The 18,682-nt window shown below is 44.9% G+C and overlaps 1 protein-coding gene across 1 annotated transcript in view; it reads left to right on the top strand.

Moving 5' to 3' along the window:
• Window positions 1–738: 738 nt before the first annotated feature.
• Window positions 739–18,682, top strand: part of LOC144483454 (NACHT, LRR and PYD domains-containing protein 3-like) — a 56,273-nt gene continuing 38,329 nt past the window's right edge. The window contains exons 1-5 of the mRNA XM_078202146.1: window positions 739–805; window positions 12,159–12,253; window positions 13,384–13,490; window positions 17,959–17,977; window positions 18,440–18,661. Of these exons, the coding sequence (XP_078058272.1) occupies window positions 12,190–12,253; window positions 13,384–13,490; window positions 17,959–17,977; window positions 18,440–18,661 (412 nt within the window). The 5' untranslated portion in view covers window positions 739–805; window positions 12,159–12,189. The remainder of the gene's footprint in view (window positions 806–12,158; window positions 12,254–13,383; window positions 13,491–17,958; window positions 17,978–18,439; window positions 18,662–18,682) is intronic.

The following is an 18,682-nucleotide window of genomic DNA, read 5'->3' as shown; positions in this document are numbered from 1 at the left end:
AGACATTGAGTGATTCCATTCCAAAATTTGCAACCAGCAGACAAAGCCAATTACCAAATATTGAGGCTGATTAGGTGCTGTATTTCTGATCACATCTTGGGCTGTAAACAAAAAAAAGCGCAGATAACCAACTAGAGACCATTCTAAGACATTCTCCGCATTAATCTACTGTTGCTGGGAGAATAATCTATGATGGAAAATGCACAGGTTCAGGGCAGTGGAATATGACAGAAGCCTGGGTACAGAGATTAATGCATCAACAATATCAATAAATAGCATTTACACGGATAGAATTGCAGCAAAATGGAGTGAAAATCTAGCGATTGAAAGTAAATATATTTCAGCGGTCGAGCTCAGTGTTTCCTATCCCCTGGTGTCAGAACCCCATAAAGCAACCATGTTTGAACTTTGAACTCTTTGAAAGTTTATAGTCCAATAATAAAGACATTACACAGTAGGTAATAAAAAGAGAAAAAAACATCACAGCCAATAAATGTAGACTGTGTGTCTAAAAGAGCAGGGGGAAATGTAATCACTATCAACAGGGAACAAAATGAACACCCTTGTCAAAATTGATCAGTGAATAATCAGAATAATTCAATTAAAATGATGCGCCATTTAATTCGGATCCAGCTCTAAATAAAATTACAATGTGTTGCTGGTTTGTGCTGATCAGGCTGAAGGTCTTGTTTATGACTGTAATATGTAATTAATCTTTACCCAGGGTGTGTTCGATAATCTGCTGTAAGCAGTACACTAATTTATCAGGACTCTCTGGAACCAGATTCAAGAACCGCAGCATAAGGTAAGAACCCAGAATATACTAACAACTATTACAGAGATTTAAGAAACATGAGCATTTGTGGCATTTTACAGAGTGGTCCAGTAGATTTATTGAATGGTTAACAGCACTGAAGAACGTCAGCGAGCCTGTGCCGGACAGTGCAAGATCAATCCATCTGGCCCAAATATCCCGCCTTCCTTGTCACCCTGCTTCCTGCAAATCGATTTGTTTTCTTTGGAAGATATCGGCGAAATCGAGCCAAAGATTTTTAATTCTTCCAGCAATAGTTACAGTTTCTCTGTACTTCGTCTAAACCGCTCAGAACTTTAAACATCTATTGAAAACGTTTCTCAATGCTGTTCTCCATGTTGCTATACTTACCAATGTAACTGAAGATCGCCATTTCTGGTACCATTTTTATCAACATTTTCTTCGCCTCTCTGAACCGGTTATGTTCTTTCTTAAGTACGTGTCCAATGTTCAACTCTTTCTTCCGGCTTAAGGCTGAACCAGTGTTTTAGGTTATCTTCATTCAATTCCGGCTCATACTTTTCGGGCTCTGAGATATCCGAATTGGGCAGAACCCAAAAAAAAAGATGCTGGGGACACCGCGGCCACGGCGCAGAGTTCCCCCGGTAAAACCTGTGTGACAATTGCCCGAGAAGTTCAATCTTTTATTGAGCCATCGCCCTGTGATGGAACCACCAGACTTTGTGATGTAAATTACGAACTTCCGATTGTTCAGACTGCCTTAAGTAGTCATCACTTAGACAAATTTAGAAGAATGTAATCCACTTCACACTTAGATGTAACTATATTACTGAGGCATCTATCGATAACATGGTGATCGATAGATCGATAGATCCACAGACCACCCATCAATATCGAATAACCCAATAGAAACAACGGACTGCCTTCTTGAAACCCCCACCCTCCGATCTGACTACTCATTGGCAATACATGGCATCCTAACTTACCACCATGACGCTCTATGTTATTCCACACATAACTTCCGAACATTTTGACTGTCCCTTCGATCCCCTCTGGCCAAACTCCCCTCGATCCCCTCTGGCCAAACCCACATAACATCAGTTGCCCTCCCCCTGTCCCGACTTCAACACCACCAACATTCCACGGGATCCCACGGAAAACCACCTGATCTACAGAGCACCTCTGACTGTGTCTTCCGTGCGACCCCACCAGACCACGCCTGCCTACCCAGACGCTACCACGTGAGCTATTATGAGCCCCTCGAGTAAACCCCACCTCCCTTCCTCAGGACTACACATTTATTTACCCCCTAGTCAACTCGTCGCTGACTAAATGCCAGTGAGCACCATTCACCACCGACCACTATACCCACTGATCATCCAGACCATCTGACCATCCCATTGCAGCCCGCCTCCCCACTGACCACCCTCCAAACACTTGACCGTCCTGCTGACTGACCCGGCTGACAATCTGACCGATCTCTACCAAGTAATGAAGCCATTTAAAATATGACACCCCAGAGCAACTTTTTTCACCATCTGACAACACCACACTGAACACCTCCTATCCAAGCCTTCCACTGACCATCCCCCTGACCACCCGTCCCCCTCGCAACTTCCTTGACCACCCAAAGGCCTAAAATTCCCCATGGGTCCCACGCTACACTCCAACCCCATTCCCACCACGTGACCTGTGCACTAACCTCTCGGAGTTCCATGGGACAAAACGATTTCCCTCAGCCACAAGATTAGCTCCTCCATCCAGAATAGGGCAACATAACTGCCCCTCCCCCCACCAGCTGATGAATACAACACCTCCTCGCTTGCAGCTCAGTGCACCCACCTACAACCACACAACATACCACAGAATTCCAGCCCATCTTCCTCAGCCGGGCCAACATCTCACTCACTATTCTGATAATGATTTTCCAATCATCACTAGATATGCAGGAGCTAACTGGGGGCTGCAGAAACGCAAACTTAGAATCATGGAAACCCTACAGCGCAGAAAGAGGCCATTCGGCCCATCGTGTCTGCACCGACCACAATCCCACCCAGTCCCTAACAGCATATTCCTACATATTTACCCGCTAATCCCTCTAACCTACGCATCTCAGGACATTAAGGGGCAATGTTTAGCATGGCCAATCAACCAAACCCACACATCCTTGGACTGTGGGAGGAAACCGGAGCACCCGGAGGAAACCCACGCAGACACGAGGAGAATTTCCAAGCTCCACACAGACAGTGACCCGAGCTGGGAATCGAACCCAGGTCCCTGGGGCTGTGAAGCAGCAGTGCTAACCACTGTGCTACCGTGCCGCCCCATTCCTTTTTTAAACAATTGAATTAGTTCAATTGTTTAAAAAGGGTGTCGCGGGAAATGCGAACAATTATAGGCCAGTTAGCCTTAAATTGGTGGTGGTCAAATAATTAGAAGTGATCCTGAGTGAGCGGATTAATTGAGATGTCGAAAGGCACGGACTTGTCAGGGATGGTCAACGTGCAGTTGTCAAAGGAAGATCTTGCCTCACGAATTTCATTGAATTCTTTGAGGACATGACAAGAAGGGATGATGAAGGTAGTGCTGTGTATGTTGTGTACACGGGACTTAGCCAGGCGCTTGACAAGGTCCCATATGGCAGATCGGTGAAAAGTGTTAAAACACATGGTGTACAGTGTAATGTGCCAAACTGGATAAAAAGTTCAACAATGCTCGCTTTTGCGACCCCTTACTGTTTGTGTTACATGTTAATGATGTGGACATGAAAGTGGCGGCACGATTTGGAAATTTGCAGATGGCAAAAAGATTGGCCGAGCAGTGAATAGTGTAGAGGGTAGCTATAATTTCCAAATTATATAGATGGGTTGGTGGAGTAGGCGGTAAAGTGGCAGATGGATTTTAACACGAAGAAGTGTGAAGTCATGCAATTAGGGAGGCAAAGCAGTTTTGGAGATTACCCAATATATGGGAATATGTGTACAAGTACGCTGAGCCTAAATGCAACAGTTCAAGTCGACAGGGTTGTAAAGAAGGCATAGGGAATGTTCTCCTTTATTGTCAGAGGTATAGAATGTAAAAGTCAAGATGTAATGTTGGAATTGGACAAAATACTGATGAGGCCACAACTGAAATATAGCGTGCAGTTCTTGTCACCATATTACAGTAAGAACGTAATTGCTCTGGAATGAATGTAGAGGAGGTTTACAGGAATGTTGCCAGGGCTAGAACACTGTTGCTATGAGGAGAGATTAAACCGATTGTGGTTATTTTCCGTGGAACAAAGGTGTACAAAATGATGAGGGGAAGAGATAGATTATATAGAGATAGGGTGGCACGGTAGCACCGTGGTTAGCACTGCTGCTTCACAGCTCTAGGGACCTGGGTTCGAATCCCGGCTCGGGTCACTGCTTGTGCCGAGTCTGCACATTCTCCCCGTGTCTGCGTGGGTTTCGTCCGGGTGCTCCGGTTTCCTCCCACAGTCCAAGGGTGTGCGGGCTAGGTTGATTGGCCATTCTAAATTGCCCCTTAGTGTCCCGGGGTGCATAGGTTAGAGGGATAAGTGGGTAAATATATGGGGATAGGGCCTGGGTGGGATTGTGGTTGGTGCACACTCGATGGGCCGAATGGCCTCTTTCTGCACTGTAGGATTCTACGATTATGGAGGATAAAATTGATTCTCTTTGTGGAGAATCCTGAAACCATGGGACATAGATTCATGATAAGTGTCAGAGTGTTTAGAGGGGACATGTGGATAATCTGTTTGATTCAGGGTCGTGGATGTCTGGAATTCGCTATCCGAGTTGGCTATGCGGATCTGCGTCTTAATTACAGGATTAGAAAGGATGCCTGCGTGTCCTCAGACTTGCATGGTCAATATGGGTTGCATCTTTTCTATGGCTCTACCCTGATCTACCCACCTATCTTCTGAGAATTCCCTCCAGCTACATCCCTTACTGACTTTCACTGTACAACATCCACCAGTGATCTCTGAAATCCTGGCTTCCACTATCTTCCCCCACTGACCACCCCATGGCTTACCACCTGACCACGAGATCCTTACTAACCACCGCCACTGCCTCCATTGTTATCTCACCCTCCAATTGACCACTATCCCTGGGAATTGCGCACTGATCTCCCCCAATGACGAAACACAAAGTCAACCGCCCAAGTACTCCATGGAAGCTGTTGACTATAATAACAGACATAATGGTGCATTTTTGTTAGAACACATATATTTTGGGGTATCTAATATGTTCAGCCACTTCAGAAAATATGTATTACATGCAGCGAATTAAGTTTCCTGAAGACCGGCTTCTGTGATGTGAGAAACCTCAGGGTGATGCCGGTATAGGTTTGGGTCATGTGACTCAACATCTTGTTGCTTCACAATGTTGACACCTCACTTTGACGGAGACCTGGTGCGACTCCTCGCATGCTCTCCGAAACACTTTGTTCTTCCGGGATTGATCCCCTGGCTCAGTGACAAGATCAAAGTGGGGCCGTGAAGGGCTTTGAGGTTACAGTTCGTTCGTTGACAAAATTATGTTTGTGATGATGGACAACAATACGTCAGAGATGCCCAATCTTGAGAGTATTGATCTGTTCAAAACATATCCCACTTAGTACACTGATAGTGCCTCAAATGACGATACAGGCTATTGTAAATTTATAGGCGATTTCCGATTTCCACAAGGACTGAGTGTTCGTCACTACCGCAAATAATATCATGGACAGATAGATCGGAAACTGGTAGATTGGTGAGAACGTTTTTAAGTAGCCATTTCCCTTTTGTTGATTATCTTGCCACAAGCTTCATTCCCAGTCTAAAACTATGCCCGTTAAACCCGAAAAGCAAGGTCAGACTTGTTGCAGCCGATTCACTCTTGGACTTCAATGGCATAGAGCATATAAACTGTTTTGTCTTTGAATAGATTTCAGCTGATTAAGAACTGATCAAGTTATCATGTAACCATGTCGGGGATAAACTATTTCATGTGATAGCGAATGAAGGCCATGCTGATTTCATGTTAAATTAGAGCTGGATTATACCGGACTAAGTTTCTTTGGAAAAAGAGTTGCAGAAATCTGTAGTTAGCTGCCAAAAGAGCTCTGTGCAAGCTGATACAAATAGACTTTCAAGGCTGATGTCGATATTTTTGCATTCACGATTTTCTTTAGCAATGCCTCGAAAATGGAGGTGAGACATGGAACAACCATGATAACATTGATTTCCAGGGTCTGAATGTTCAGTTCCCTCTCTGACATTCCATCAATATGATGATTTCCTGGCCTCCAAGATGCCACATCGCCCAATAATGATACAAAAGAAATGAGACGTCGAATGGATTGAAAAGAAACAAAGTAATGAATGACAAAAACAACAAAAAATGCAATTTAGAATGAAGCACCATTGTTATAACCGGTCGAATAAGGAAATAGCGCAGCTTGTTTTTTTTTACAACGGTGATGTATAATCAAACAGAAAAACAGCGGGGAGCATTTAATTGCTTCACTATTGCCGGTTCCATTTGTCGAGTTTACATCGGTGGTGATAATATTAGTTGGGCGGTATATGAAATGTAATAGAGAGACTTAGGTAATGAGATATATGATTACTTGTAATAATTTGGATGTTTCCTTTTTGGTTGGTGGGAAATCGGACTTGCTTCAGTTTGGAAACTGACAATTTCCAAGAGATTCTTTAGCTGATTATATGTTGGATTTCAATACCCATCTGTGCAAATAGCGTAGAATACTGATCTAACTGAGTGGTACTGCATGTGCGAGGGCCGACTCCTGTTCTATCCCACTCTGTGTATACAATGAAGGGAATGTATCAGTCTTAAGAAGGAAAGGAAGGGTAGTATTCGAGAACCGTGGATAACCAGGGAAATTGAGGGACTGGTCAAAAAGAAAAGAGAGGCGTACGATAGGTCCAGGCAGCTAAAAACGGAGGGAGCTCTGGAGGAATACAAAGAAAGTAGGAAAGAACTCAAACGAGGAATTAGAAGGGCAAAAAGGGGACACGAAATGTCCTTGGCAGACAGGATTAAGGAGAATCCCAAGGCATTTTATTCATATGTTAGGAACAAAAGCGTTGACAGGGAAAAAATCGGACCTCTCAGGGACAAAAGTGGGGAATTATGCTTAGAGCCCAAAGAAGTAGGGGAGATCCTAAATGAATACTTTGCGTCGGTATTCACAAAGGAGAGGGATGTGTTGACTGGGAGTGTCTCGGAGGGGAATGTTGAACCGTTAGAGAAAATCTCCATTACAAGGGAGGGAGTGTTAGGTGTTTTAGAGAATATAAAGACTGACAAATCCCCAGGGCCTGATGGAATCTATCCAAGGCTGCTCAGGGAGACAAGAGATGAAATCGCTGGGCCTCGGACATAAATCTTTGTCGCGTCGCTGGACACAGGTGAGGTCCCAGAGGATTGGAGGATAGCTAATGCGGTCCCGTTATTTAAGAAGGGAAGGAAGGATAACCCAGGTAATTATAGGCCGGTGAGCTTGACGTCCGTGGTAGGGAAGTTGTTGGAGAGGATTCTTAGAGATAGGATGTATGTGCATTTAGAAAGGAATTAACTCATTAACGATAGTCAGCATGGCTTTGTGAGAGGGAGGTCATGCCTCACTAACCTGGTGGAGTTTTCTGAAGAAGTGATTAGAATGGTTGACGAGGGAAGGGCCGTGGATGTCGTCTATATGCACTTTAGTAAAGCGTTTGACAAAGTCCCTCATGGTAGGTTGGTGCAAAAGGTTGGACCTCATGGGATAAAGGGGGAGGTGGCTAGATGGGTGGAGAACTGGCTTGGTCAAAGAAGACAGAGGGTGGTAGTGGAAGGGTCTTTTTCCGGCTGGAGGCCTGTGACTAGTGGTGTTCCACAGGGCTCTGTATTGGGACCTCTGCAGTTTGTGATTTATATAAACGATCTGGAAGAAGGTGTAACTGGGGTGATCAGCAAGTTTGCGGACGACACGAAATTGGCTGGACTTGCAGATAGTGAGGAACATTGTCAGAGGCTACAGAAGGATATAGATAGGCTGGCAATATGGACAAAGACATGGCAGATGGAGTTCAATCCAGATAAATGCGAAGTGATGCATTTTGGTAGAAATAATGTAGGGGGAAGCTATAGGATAAATGGCAGAACCATAAAGGGTGTAGATACGCAGAGGGACCTGGGTGTGCAAGTCCACAGATCCTTGAAGGTGACGTCACAGGTGGGGAAGGTGGTGAAGAAGGCATATGGCATGCTTGCCTTTATAGGACGGGGCATAGAGTATAAAAGTTGGGGTCTGATGTTGCAGATGTATAGAACGTTGGTTCGGCCGCATTTGGAATACTGCGTCCAGTTCTGGTCGCCACACTACCAGAAGGACGTGGAGGCTTTAGAGAGAGTGCAGAGGAGGTTTACCAGGATGTTGCCTGGTATGGAGCAGCTTAGTTATGAGGAGAGATTGGGTAAACTGGGGTTGTTCTCACTGGAAAGACAGAGGATGAGGGGAGACCTAATAGAGGTGTATAAAATGATGAAAGGCATAGATAGGGTGAACGGTGGGAAGCTTTTTCCCAGGTCGGTGGTGACGTTCACGAGGGGTCATAGGTTCAAGGTGAGGGGGGGGATGGGGCGGGGGGGATTTAACACGGATATCAGAAGGACGTATTTTACACAGAGGGTGGTGGGGGCCTGGAATGCGCTGCCAGGCAAGGTGGTGGAGGCGGACACACTGGGAACGTTTAAGACTTATCTAGATAGCCAGTGTCAGTGAGATCAGACAGTGTGTAACCCGGGGAGGATGGAGTCAGTGAGATCAGACAGTGTGTAACCCGGGGAGGATGGAGTCAGTGAGATCAGACAGTGTGTAACCCGGGGAGGATGGAGTCAGTGAGATCAGACAGTGTGTAACCCGGGGAGGATGGAGTCAGTGAGATCAGACAGTGAGTAACCCGGGGAGGATGAAGTCAGTGAGATCAGACAGTGTGTAACCCGGGTAGGATGGATTCAGTGAGATCAGACAGTGTGTAACCCGGGGAGGATGGAGTCAGTGAGATCAGACAGTGTGTAACCCGGGGAGGATGGAGTCAGTGAGATCAGACAGTGTGTAACCCGGGGAGGATGGAGTCAGTGAGATCAGACAGTGAGTAACCCGGGGAGGATGGAGTCAGTGAGATCAGACAGTGTGTAACCCGGGTAGGATGGATTCAGTGAGATCAGACAGTGTGTAACCCGGGGAGGATGGAGTCAGTGAGATCAGACAGTGTGTAACCCGGGCAGGATGGAGTCAGTGAGATCAGACTGTGTGTAACCCGGGGAGGATAGAGTCAGTGAGATCAGACAGTGTGTAACCCGGGGAGGATGGAGTCAGTGAGATCAGACAGTGTGTAACCCGGGGAGGATGGAGTCAGTGAGATCAGACAGTGTGTAAGCCGGGTAGGATGGATTCAGTGAGATCAGACAGTGTGTAACCCGGGGAGGATGGAGTCAGTGAGATCAGACAGTGTGTAACCCGGGGAGGATGGAGTCAGTGAGATCAGACAGTGTGTAACCCGGGGAGGATGGAGTCAGTGAGATCAGACAGTGTGTAACCCGAGGAGGATGGAGTCAGTGAGATCAGACAGTGTGTAACCCGGGGAGGATGGAGTCAGTGAGATCAAACAGTGTGTAACCCGGGGAGGATGGAGTCAGTGAGATCAGACAGTGTGTAACCCGGGGAGGATGGAGTCAGTGAGATCAGACAGTGTGTAACCCGGGGAGGATGGAGTCAGTGAGATCAGACAGTGTGTAACCCGGGTAGGATGGATTCAGTGAGATCAGACAGTGTGTAACCCGGGGAGGATGGAGTCAGTGAGATCAGACAGTGTGTAACCCGGGGAGGATGGAGTCAGTGAGATCAGACAATGTGTAACCCGGGGAGGATGGAGTCAGTGAGATCAGACAGTGTGTAACCCGGGGAGGATGGAGTCAGTGAGATCAGACAGTGTGTAACCCAGGGAGGATGGAGTCAGTGAGATCAGACATTATGTGACCCTAGGTAAATGGAGCCATTAATATCAGGACGTTTGTTAACGAGGCAAGATGTAGTCATTGAGATCAGACAATGTCCAACCCGAGGAGGATAGAGTCAGTGGGATCAGTCACTGTGTAACCCGAGAGGATGGACTTAGTGCGATTAAAACGTGTGTAACCCGGCGAGGAGTGGAGTCACTGTATTCAGACAGTGTGGAACCCAGGCAGACTGGAGTCAGTGTTTAACCTGGGGACGATGTTGCCATGGAGTCCACTCCTTTCCCTCGCTCTCACTCCTCCCAACCGCCCCTCCCCCCCCCCACCCCCCAACGTTGTCATTCAGACAGACACAATCCCAGTTTGAGGGTTCAAATTATCGGAATCCTCCTCACCATGTGGACTTATATTGGAGGGATGTTGCAAGGAGCAATCACTTAGAGCTGTCAGTTGCTTCTGTTCACACACATTCAGAATTCCTGCTTATTTTGAGGCATTTAGGATTCCATGGAATAACCTTAAGGGAAGTTCACCTTGACTACACACATTTTCTGGTTTTCTGAAAAGCATGTTAATTTGTTAATTTTTGCAGTTCTGCCCCCCGTTTCCGATCTCAGTGCACCCGCAGTAGATGAAGCGAAGGGGGGAGTGGTGGATGTGAAGATGGGGAGGATGTGCGGTAACAGGAGATAAGCCCCTCCCGTTCCTGCTTTGGCATTGTAGGCTGTTATTGGCTCCAGGAAGTCAAGATTCGATGGGGTTGTCCTTCAGACAATTTACTCATTTTCTGTGGCCAGGTTTACTGCTGGTTTCCCTGGAAGGGGAGCATGCCATGTTCACCGGCATGAGCGAGAAATTCCTTACCTGGAGGGCATTGCAAGGTCTGGGATAGACATTGAATCTCTTTACAGAGATTGTGTTTTGACGTTTCAATTTTCCCCTGGTAGTCTGCCGACTTGATGCCGTATCCCAAGATACAAAAGAAGTAGAAAGAAGGACACCCAGAAACCTCACAGAAATAATAGAAACCCGACAGTGCAGAACAAGGCCATTCCGCCCATCGAGTATGCACCGACAACAATCACGCATCGGACTTATCCCCACAACCCCACGCAGTAACCCCATTAATCACTCTAACTAACACATCCCGCCACACTAAGGGACAATCGTGCATGAATAATCAACCTAAGCCGCACATCTTTGGACTGTGGGAGGAAACCGGAGCAGCCTGAGGAAACCCGCAATGATACGGGGACAATGTGCAAACTCCAGACAGACAGTGACCAAGCCGGGAATCGAAGGCACGTCCTTGGAGATGTGAGACAGTAGTGCTAACCATTCTGCCACCATATCTCCCAATGCTAAACCAGTTTGTTCATATCCATAGCTCTTCATGAGTATCTCAATTAAAGAAAGAGTTCCACAGGCTGGAAGATGTTTGGGATGAGTACTCCAGAACGTAGTCTCTTGGCAGCTGAAGGCAAGGGGCCCATGTATAGAAGAATCCAAATAAGGACTGGCCAAACTTTCAGGAGTGCGGAAATATTGCCAACATCTAAGGCTGGGCTATAATATCTGGCTGGGAAGTTTGAGTCAGTGGGTATATTTGAGAAGCTCGATCCAGATGGTGTACAAGGATCTAGGGTTAATGAGACGTGGTGCAAGTTAGGATACAAGAAACAAGTTTCAGGGCAGCTTGTAAGATCATCTTGCATGTGTAACACTATTTTTTATATGCTGGCAAGCAATACATTTATGATAAACAGATAGCCCACCCAGTGGGAGTCCAGAGAATGGGATTCGGAAGATAAACCAATGCCAGTGATATGTGCTGTGCGATTTACTGGATAAACAAACAGACAGGGACAATTTCCACCCAGCTGGAAGGCAGTGAAGAGATGATCATGTGACAAACTGTGCCAAAGGCTTCAGAGACGTAGAGTCGGCTGAAGATACTTCACTGACCATTTTATTTCTGCTAGAATATAATGTTTGACTTTGATACGAGCTGTTTCAGTATTGTGGTGTAGGTGGAAACCTAGTTAGATGTATTCAAACAAGCTCCAAGAAAGGTGTGTCTACATTTATCAGGTAAAGTTATCGTCATGTGTTTTGGAGAAAAGGAGGCTGGACATGGGCCAGGGATTTTCAAGGGCAAATGAAATCAAGATGATTTTTTTAAGAGGCAGTACCAAGGTTGTGGGGTCACCGTCAGATCTACCATATCTACATGGTGTTTGTGAGATTGTAAATACTAAAAGATTGTCCCCATATAAATTTTGGAAATCACATTGCTGCTTAAAGATACAAACAAGGCATTTTCACTTCACAGTTTCCATTTAACCCTGCTCTGGATTTGTCTATTTCAGAGCACCAGAATCGAAAACACCTGTCACAAAAATGGCTGAAGGTTTCAACAGCGGAGTATATCCAATATCTTCAAAAAGATTGACTTTGGACAATGGTAGGTTCAGAAAACACTCCCAAGTTTTCACCGTCCTGTTAATGAATCCAGACCTCATTCATGAACCTGCAGTTCACACAAGGAACAGAGAAGAATATAGCGGCAGCAAATTATAAACCAGTAAAACTGATATAATGAAGTTGTGCTGAAAGCAATGTCTAGTGCATGTCGATGAGCATTATTTACATGGACATCCAGAAGGAATTTGGACAGAGTTTCTTTAAATTTCTGTCATGCAATTGAAGGCAAATTTGTGACCTCATTGTGAAATTGGTGGAAAAGCAAGGGATAGAGATGAGGTAAATGGTGATTTAGGCTGACTGTCAGGATGCAACTTGCTGTGTTCCAGAAGCATCTGTGTTAGGCTCACAATTACTAACCAAATTTATTGACAGCCGAGATGATGGAATAAAAAAATGGATATATAAAACTGATTATGACACAAAGTTATTGAAACATTGTCGTCAATATAGCTGGCAATATGCAAAGAAATATCAGTAAATTAAGTGAATTGGCACGTTTGTGGCAAATAGATTAAAATGCAGGCAAATATCAGGTCCTTCACTTTCAATAAGGGATAGAACAGGGCCCTTTCCAAATGTGGAAAACCTAGAAACTTGGAAGCTCTCCAGAACCTTGGGAATTCCTGAATATAGATTGTTAAAATATCGTGAAAAGGGAGCATAAAGTAAAACAAACAATTTAATGTTGGATTTTATGTCCAGAGGACAAGAGCATGTAGGGATAGAAGTTATGTTACAAGCGAGACAAGCTCCTGAATAGACCAATCCCGGCTGTGGCGATTGCAGTTAAAATAAAGGCAAAACCTTTCAGGAATGAAATTGAAAAATGCTTCGAGACGCAAAAACATTTCCTGCAAAAAAGGTAATTGATATTGGAAAGTTGATGTGAATTGCTTCTTACTAACCAGGGGTATGAAGTGATTTGGAGGTCAGCTGGATACATGGGTTTTATTCACAAATGAGATAAATATCATGAATGTTTTCTGAAAGATAGTTGATAACATGGCTCACATGACATTTAAGTGGGTTGTTTTAAGTTTACGGGCAATTAAAACAGTCCAGATAGGAACTCATTGTGTTTCATTTTTTTCCAATTTCTGTTCACAGATCCAAACTCTAAAATCACTGAGTTCTTGACAAACTGTGAAGATGACCAACTGTTGCTGTTGACCAAATTCTACCGGGACAGACTAGAACAGGCGATTGAAGGAGTGGCGAGACTCTGTCTGATGTTTGCAGCGTGCGATCATATTGGTGTGAAAGAAAGTCATGTAAGTCCAGGATATAGTGGGTTTAGTGATTTTGCCCATTTTCACTTCGCAGACCTGATTAAATTAGAGGAAGAATAATTTGCTGAACAGTAAGAAGCTATGGTCTCTCTTGCTGCTCTCCTAAAAAGACAACTGTTCCAGTACAGCTACAATGCTGGCATCTACCCAACAACGTGTAAAAAATGTCTATCCCATTTGCCCAAAACAGGACAAATCCATATGGAAAATTTGCACCCCACAAACCTCCTCCCACTAAGTGGCAGAGATAAAATGAGTCATTGCCAGTGACTTAAAGTTGCAGATACTTTGCAGTTTGGGACGGCAAAGTGGCACAGTGGTTAGCATTACTGCCTCATAGCGCTGGGAACCCGGGTTCGATTCCTGGTTTGAGTCATTTTCTACGTGGTGTCTGCATGTTCTCCACATTTTAAAGTTTATTTATTATTGTGAAAAGTAAGCTTGTATTAACACTGCAAAGATGTGACTGTGAATATCCTCTAGTTGCCATACTCCAGCGCCTTTTCGGGAACACTGAGGGTGAATTTAGCATGGTCAATGCACCTAACCAGAGCACCCGGAAGAAACCCACGCAGACACGGGGAGACTGTGCAGATTCCACACAGTGACCCAAGTCGGGAATTGAACCCAGGTCCCTGGCGCTATGAGGCAGCACTGCTAACTACTTTGGAACCGTGCTGCCGAGTTTTTGTGTGCATTTCCGTCGGGTGTTCAGCTTTCCTCCGACAGTCTGAAAGACGTGATGGTTAGGTGCATTGACCATGCAAAATTCTCCCTCAATGTACCTGAACAGGCGCTGGAGCGTGACAACGACGGGATTTCCACGGTCACTACATTGCATTCTTAATGCAAGCCTCTTTGTAACATAGATAAATACACTTTAAGCATTTAATAACATGATAATTGAAGTTTCTTTTAGGTACTGCCAGTATCACTTGCCTCCTGATCTCATTAAACCCTTGGTCCATTCATGGACCAACACGAGTGTCTGCCTCTCACATCACAACATTATTTGATTGAACTCTGTCATGAAATGCTAAGACGATAGAAATGAATGGGAACTGCGCTAAATCTCTGCAATGGCTGCAGTCATACCTAGCACAATGATAGTTGCGATTGTTCGAGGTCAATCCTAGCAGACCCATGGCCCTCATACTTGAGTTCCTCAACGTCCTGTGTTCTCTGAAAATATATCCAGCTGTTTCATGACCTATCTGCTATCAATTGGTCAGAAGTGGAGGTGTTTTAGTGTTGATGTTAAAATGTACAACTTAATCTGTAACTCCTCAGATATCAGGAACTGAACAATATCCAGTCTACTAAATGGTCAGTGATATTCCTGCCACACAACTCCATCCCTGTTTGACACTAAGTCACATTACCATTGCGGAAACCCACTTCAACAACCATGAGGGTTACAATTGAACACAACCTTAACTAGAAGAGTCAGAGGCTGGGAATTTGCTGCAAGGCTCACTTCCTGAATTCCCAAAGTCTGTGAATAATCCACAAGACAAAAATGGGCAACGTGACGGAATACACTCCACAATCATGGATTATTGTGTCCAACATTATCTAAGCAGCTCGACACCATCGAGAATGAAGCTACCCACTTGATTTGCATGGAATTTGTTCTTAAAAATATTTCCTCCCACGTCACAATGTCAGCATGTGCACCTCGTAAAAGATAGACTGCAGCAAATCACTAACACTCCCTTAACAGAACTAATTTTTTTTATTTCAAAAATATACTTTATTCACACAAAAAAAAACTCTCCAATAAAACATTGCAAAATTACAAATCCAAATGTCATAAACAGTGTAAAAAAGAATCATTTTTACAGTCCAATACCGTGCTCATTTACAAAAACATTACATTCCGTTACATTTCATTTCTTAAAACTAGATACATGTGTCAGAGTTTTCTGTGTGCCGTTATTTTTCAGGTTGGCACACAGTTACCCAGGCCGAGGGTATTCTGCAGTTACCCGGCCCTCGGTCTGCCTCGGTTGAGACGCTTTACACGGTGGCCTTTCCCCACTGTGCCTTGGCGGCGGCTGCCCCAAGCTTGAGCGCGTCCCTGAGCACGTAGTTAATACTGTGGGCACATGCTTTCAAATAACCAGTATGGAAGATTTTGGAAATGAAAATCAACTAATACATCTTGAATTGAAATCTCGTTTCGGTAATGCTGACCATGAAAACATTATCCATTGATGTAAAAACCCATCCCAATCAATAATGTCGATGGTAGACTGAGATCTGCTGTCCTTGTTTGGACTACGTGTGACCCCAGCTCTAAAACAGTGCGATTACGTCTTGAAGAGTCTAACAGGCAACTCAGTTTTATTAAATGACTGCAAAGTCTAAAAGTATTGAAACCGAATGATTCACCCGGAAATTACAATTACATTCCCAACCCTGTCGACCCTACAAATTTCATCATGTGGGGCCAGTGCTAAGATTCGGAAAGCTATCCCACTGACTAGTCAACCAGTACCCTGAAACAATGAACCTCTTAACATCATACTTGCAGACAATGTCCCAAATACAACCATCATCATTGTTGGGTATGACCTGTCCCGCTGACAGGAAAGACCCACAAGACATCCAGTGGGGAGCGGATTGCCCTGGATTTCCTCAACATTGAGTCTGAACTCCCTGAAGTCTCATAATCCGGTTGGAAGCGTGGCAATGAAATTGCCTGCTGGTTTCAGCCTACAATGCCCACTATCTGATGAACAACTGCTCCTCCATGTGACACAGTGTTTGGAGGAAGCACTGAGGATGGCAAGGGCAGGAAATATACTCTGGGTGGGGACTGAAATATCCATCAACAAGTCATGCTCAGTAGCGCCACCACTGAATGAGCTGGCAACGTCCTAAAGGGCATAGCTGCTGCACTGGGTCTGCGGCAGGCGGTGAGTGAATCAACAAAAGGTTTAACTTACTTGACCTCCTCCTGATCAGGCTGTCTGTTCCAGATGTACATGGTCAAAGTTGTCGGAGTGACCAACAAACTTTCCATTAGGAGGCAAAGTCCTGACTTACCTTCAGGTGTTGTGTGGATTTACCAACGAGTTAAATGTGATAGGTTTTGTACAGATCAGTTGAGTCAAAACTGTGCAGCCATTAGACAGTGTGATCAATCAGTAGGAGCGGCAGAATTGTATTCGACCTTCACGGCCCAGCATATCATCTGCTCTGCTATTGCCAGTGTATCAGTCCTAGTGAATGAACAGTGCAGGAGGGGATGCCATTGATAGCGCCGGGGGTACCTCAACAACAGGTGTCAAACTGGTGAAGGTTCAACACGGGAATGCTTTTATAGCAAACAGCAGAACAAGCGTGAGGGAAGTGACCCGAAATCTAATGAATCGGATCCAAAGCTCTGCATCCCTGCCGGATTCGACCATGGCTGGTGTGAATTATTAACTAACCATCTGGAGTATTAGGCGCCCCAAATATCCACGTCCTAAATTAAATATGTTTCAGTATGTCTGAACATTCCAGTACAAAAGATAAAGCTGAAACATTGGCAAATATTATTAGCCAGAAGAACGCCGGAGGTGAAAGAAAGAATTAAAGCAAAATAGTGCGGATGCTGCAATGTGAAACAAAAACAGAAAACCCCGGAAAATCTCAGCAGGTCTGACAGCACCTGTGAGGAGAGAATAGAGCCAACGTTTCGAGTCTAGATGACCCTTCATCAGAGCTCTGACGAAGGATTATCTGGGCACGAAACTTTGTCTCTATTCTCTCCCCACAGATGCTGTCGGACCTGCTGAGATTTTCGAGCCTTTTCTGTTTTAGGAGCCAGTAGATGATCTATTGTGACTGTCTATTGAGGTCCCTGTCATCACAGATGTCAGTCCTTAGCTAATTCAGTTCACTCCAAATGATATCATGAAATAACCAAAGTAAATGTAAACTGTAAATGCTTTGGGCCGTGGCAATATTCTGGCAGGAGAAAGACGTATCAGTGATCGTAGTTGTAACTTAATCTCAGATGTGGGGTGTTTGCTGACGATTGCACTGTTTTCAGCACAATTTGCAACTCCACAGATGCTGAAGCAATTAGTGCACATATGCAAGAAAACCTAGACTCCAGTCAGGCCTGGGCTGCGATATGCCAAGTAACGTTCGCGCTACAAAAATGCCAGGCAATTACAAATGCCATCAAAAGAGATTCCACCCCTCCCTCCTTGGCGATTGAATTTCATTACAATCATTGAATCCCCCTCTATCACGATGCTGGGGGGGTGCAGCTGACCTGAAACTGAATTGTACCAGGCACAAAATACTGGTGACGAGAGCAGGTCAGATTCTGTGGAGTGTGACTCACTTCCTCACTCCCCAAGACCTCTTCATCGTCTAAAAGGCACAGTCAGAGTGTGATGGAATCGTCTCCAGTTGCCTGGATGTGCGCAGTTCCAACAACTTTCAAGACGCTCGACAGCATCCCGGACAAAACAGCCACCTGATTGACACCCCATCTCACCAACATCAGCATTCACACCCTCCACATCGACACACATGGCAGCGGTGTTTACCATTTACATGATACACTGCCACAACATCATAAAAAAGTGGATCCTATAGTCTAACAGTAATCTGATGTCGTATTGGGCACGGAAGTTCAGATGAACTTAATCCCATTGAAATTATTGCTGGTTCTCTGGGATTTCTCACTCTCTGAAAATTATTTTCAATTAACTATTTGGTTTATTTGTATGTCGTTTAAATTAAGGACGGAATCAAAATGTGATCTTTATTCAGTGTTGAGAAGGGATCAGGACCCAATCCAGGGACTGCCTCCTGTCCTCAAAACACCTGGGAAATCCCTGAACAGATCCTTTCCTTCTCATTCCCAGTGCTTACCTTTCACTCTGTTTTCCAATACGCTCCTTATTATTCTTTACAGAAAGTAAAGGAAATCGCAGACAGTGGGAACCTCGCGGACTGTTCCAAACTTCTCCTAAATCTGGTGATAGAGAAAGGCCCTCGGGCTCTCAGGGTGATGTGGGAATCCTTTGTGGAAATGCACCGTGGGTTACCAAAGTTGGAGAAAATACTGAGAGAATTACCGACACGTGGTACAGTAAAATCGCGCAGTG

This window comes from Mustelus asterias, unplaced genomic scaffold (assembly GCF_964213995.1).
Source record: "Mustelus asterias unplaced genomic scaffold, sMusAst1.hap1.1 HAP1_SCAFFOLD_69, whole genome shotgun sequence".
Taxonomy (NCBI): Eukaryota; Metazoa; Chordata; class Chondrichthyes; order Carcharhiniformes; family Triakidae; genus Mustelus; species Mustelus asterias.
This window is presented reverse-complemented; position numbering and strand designations above follow the sequence as displayed.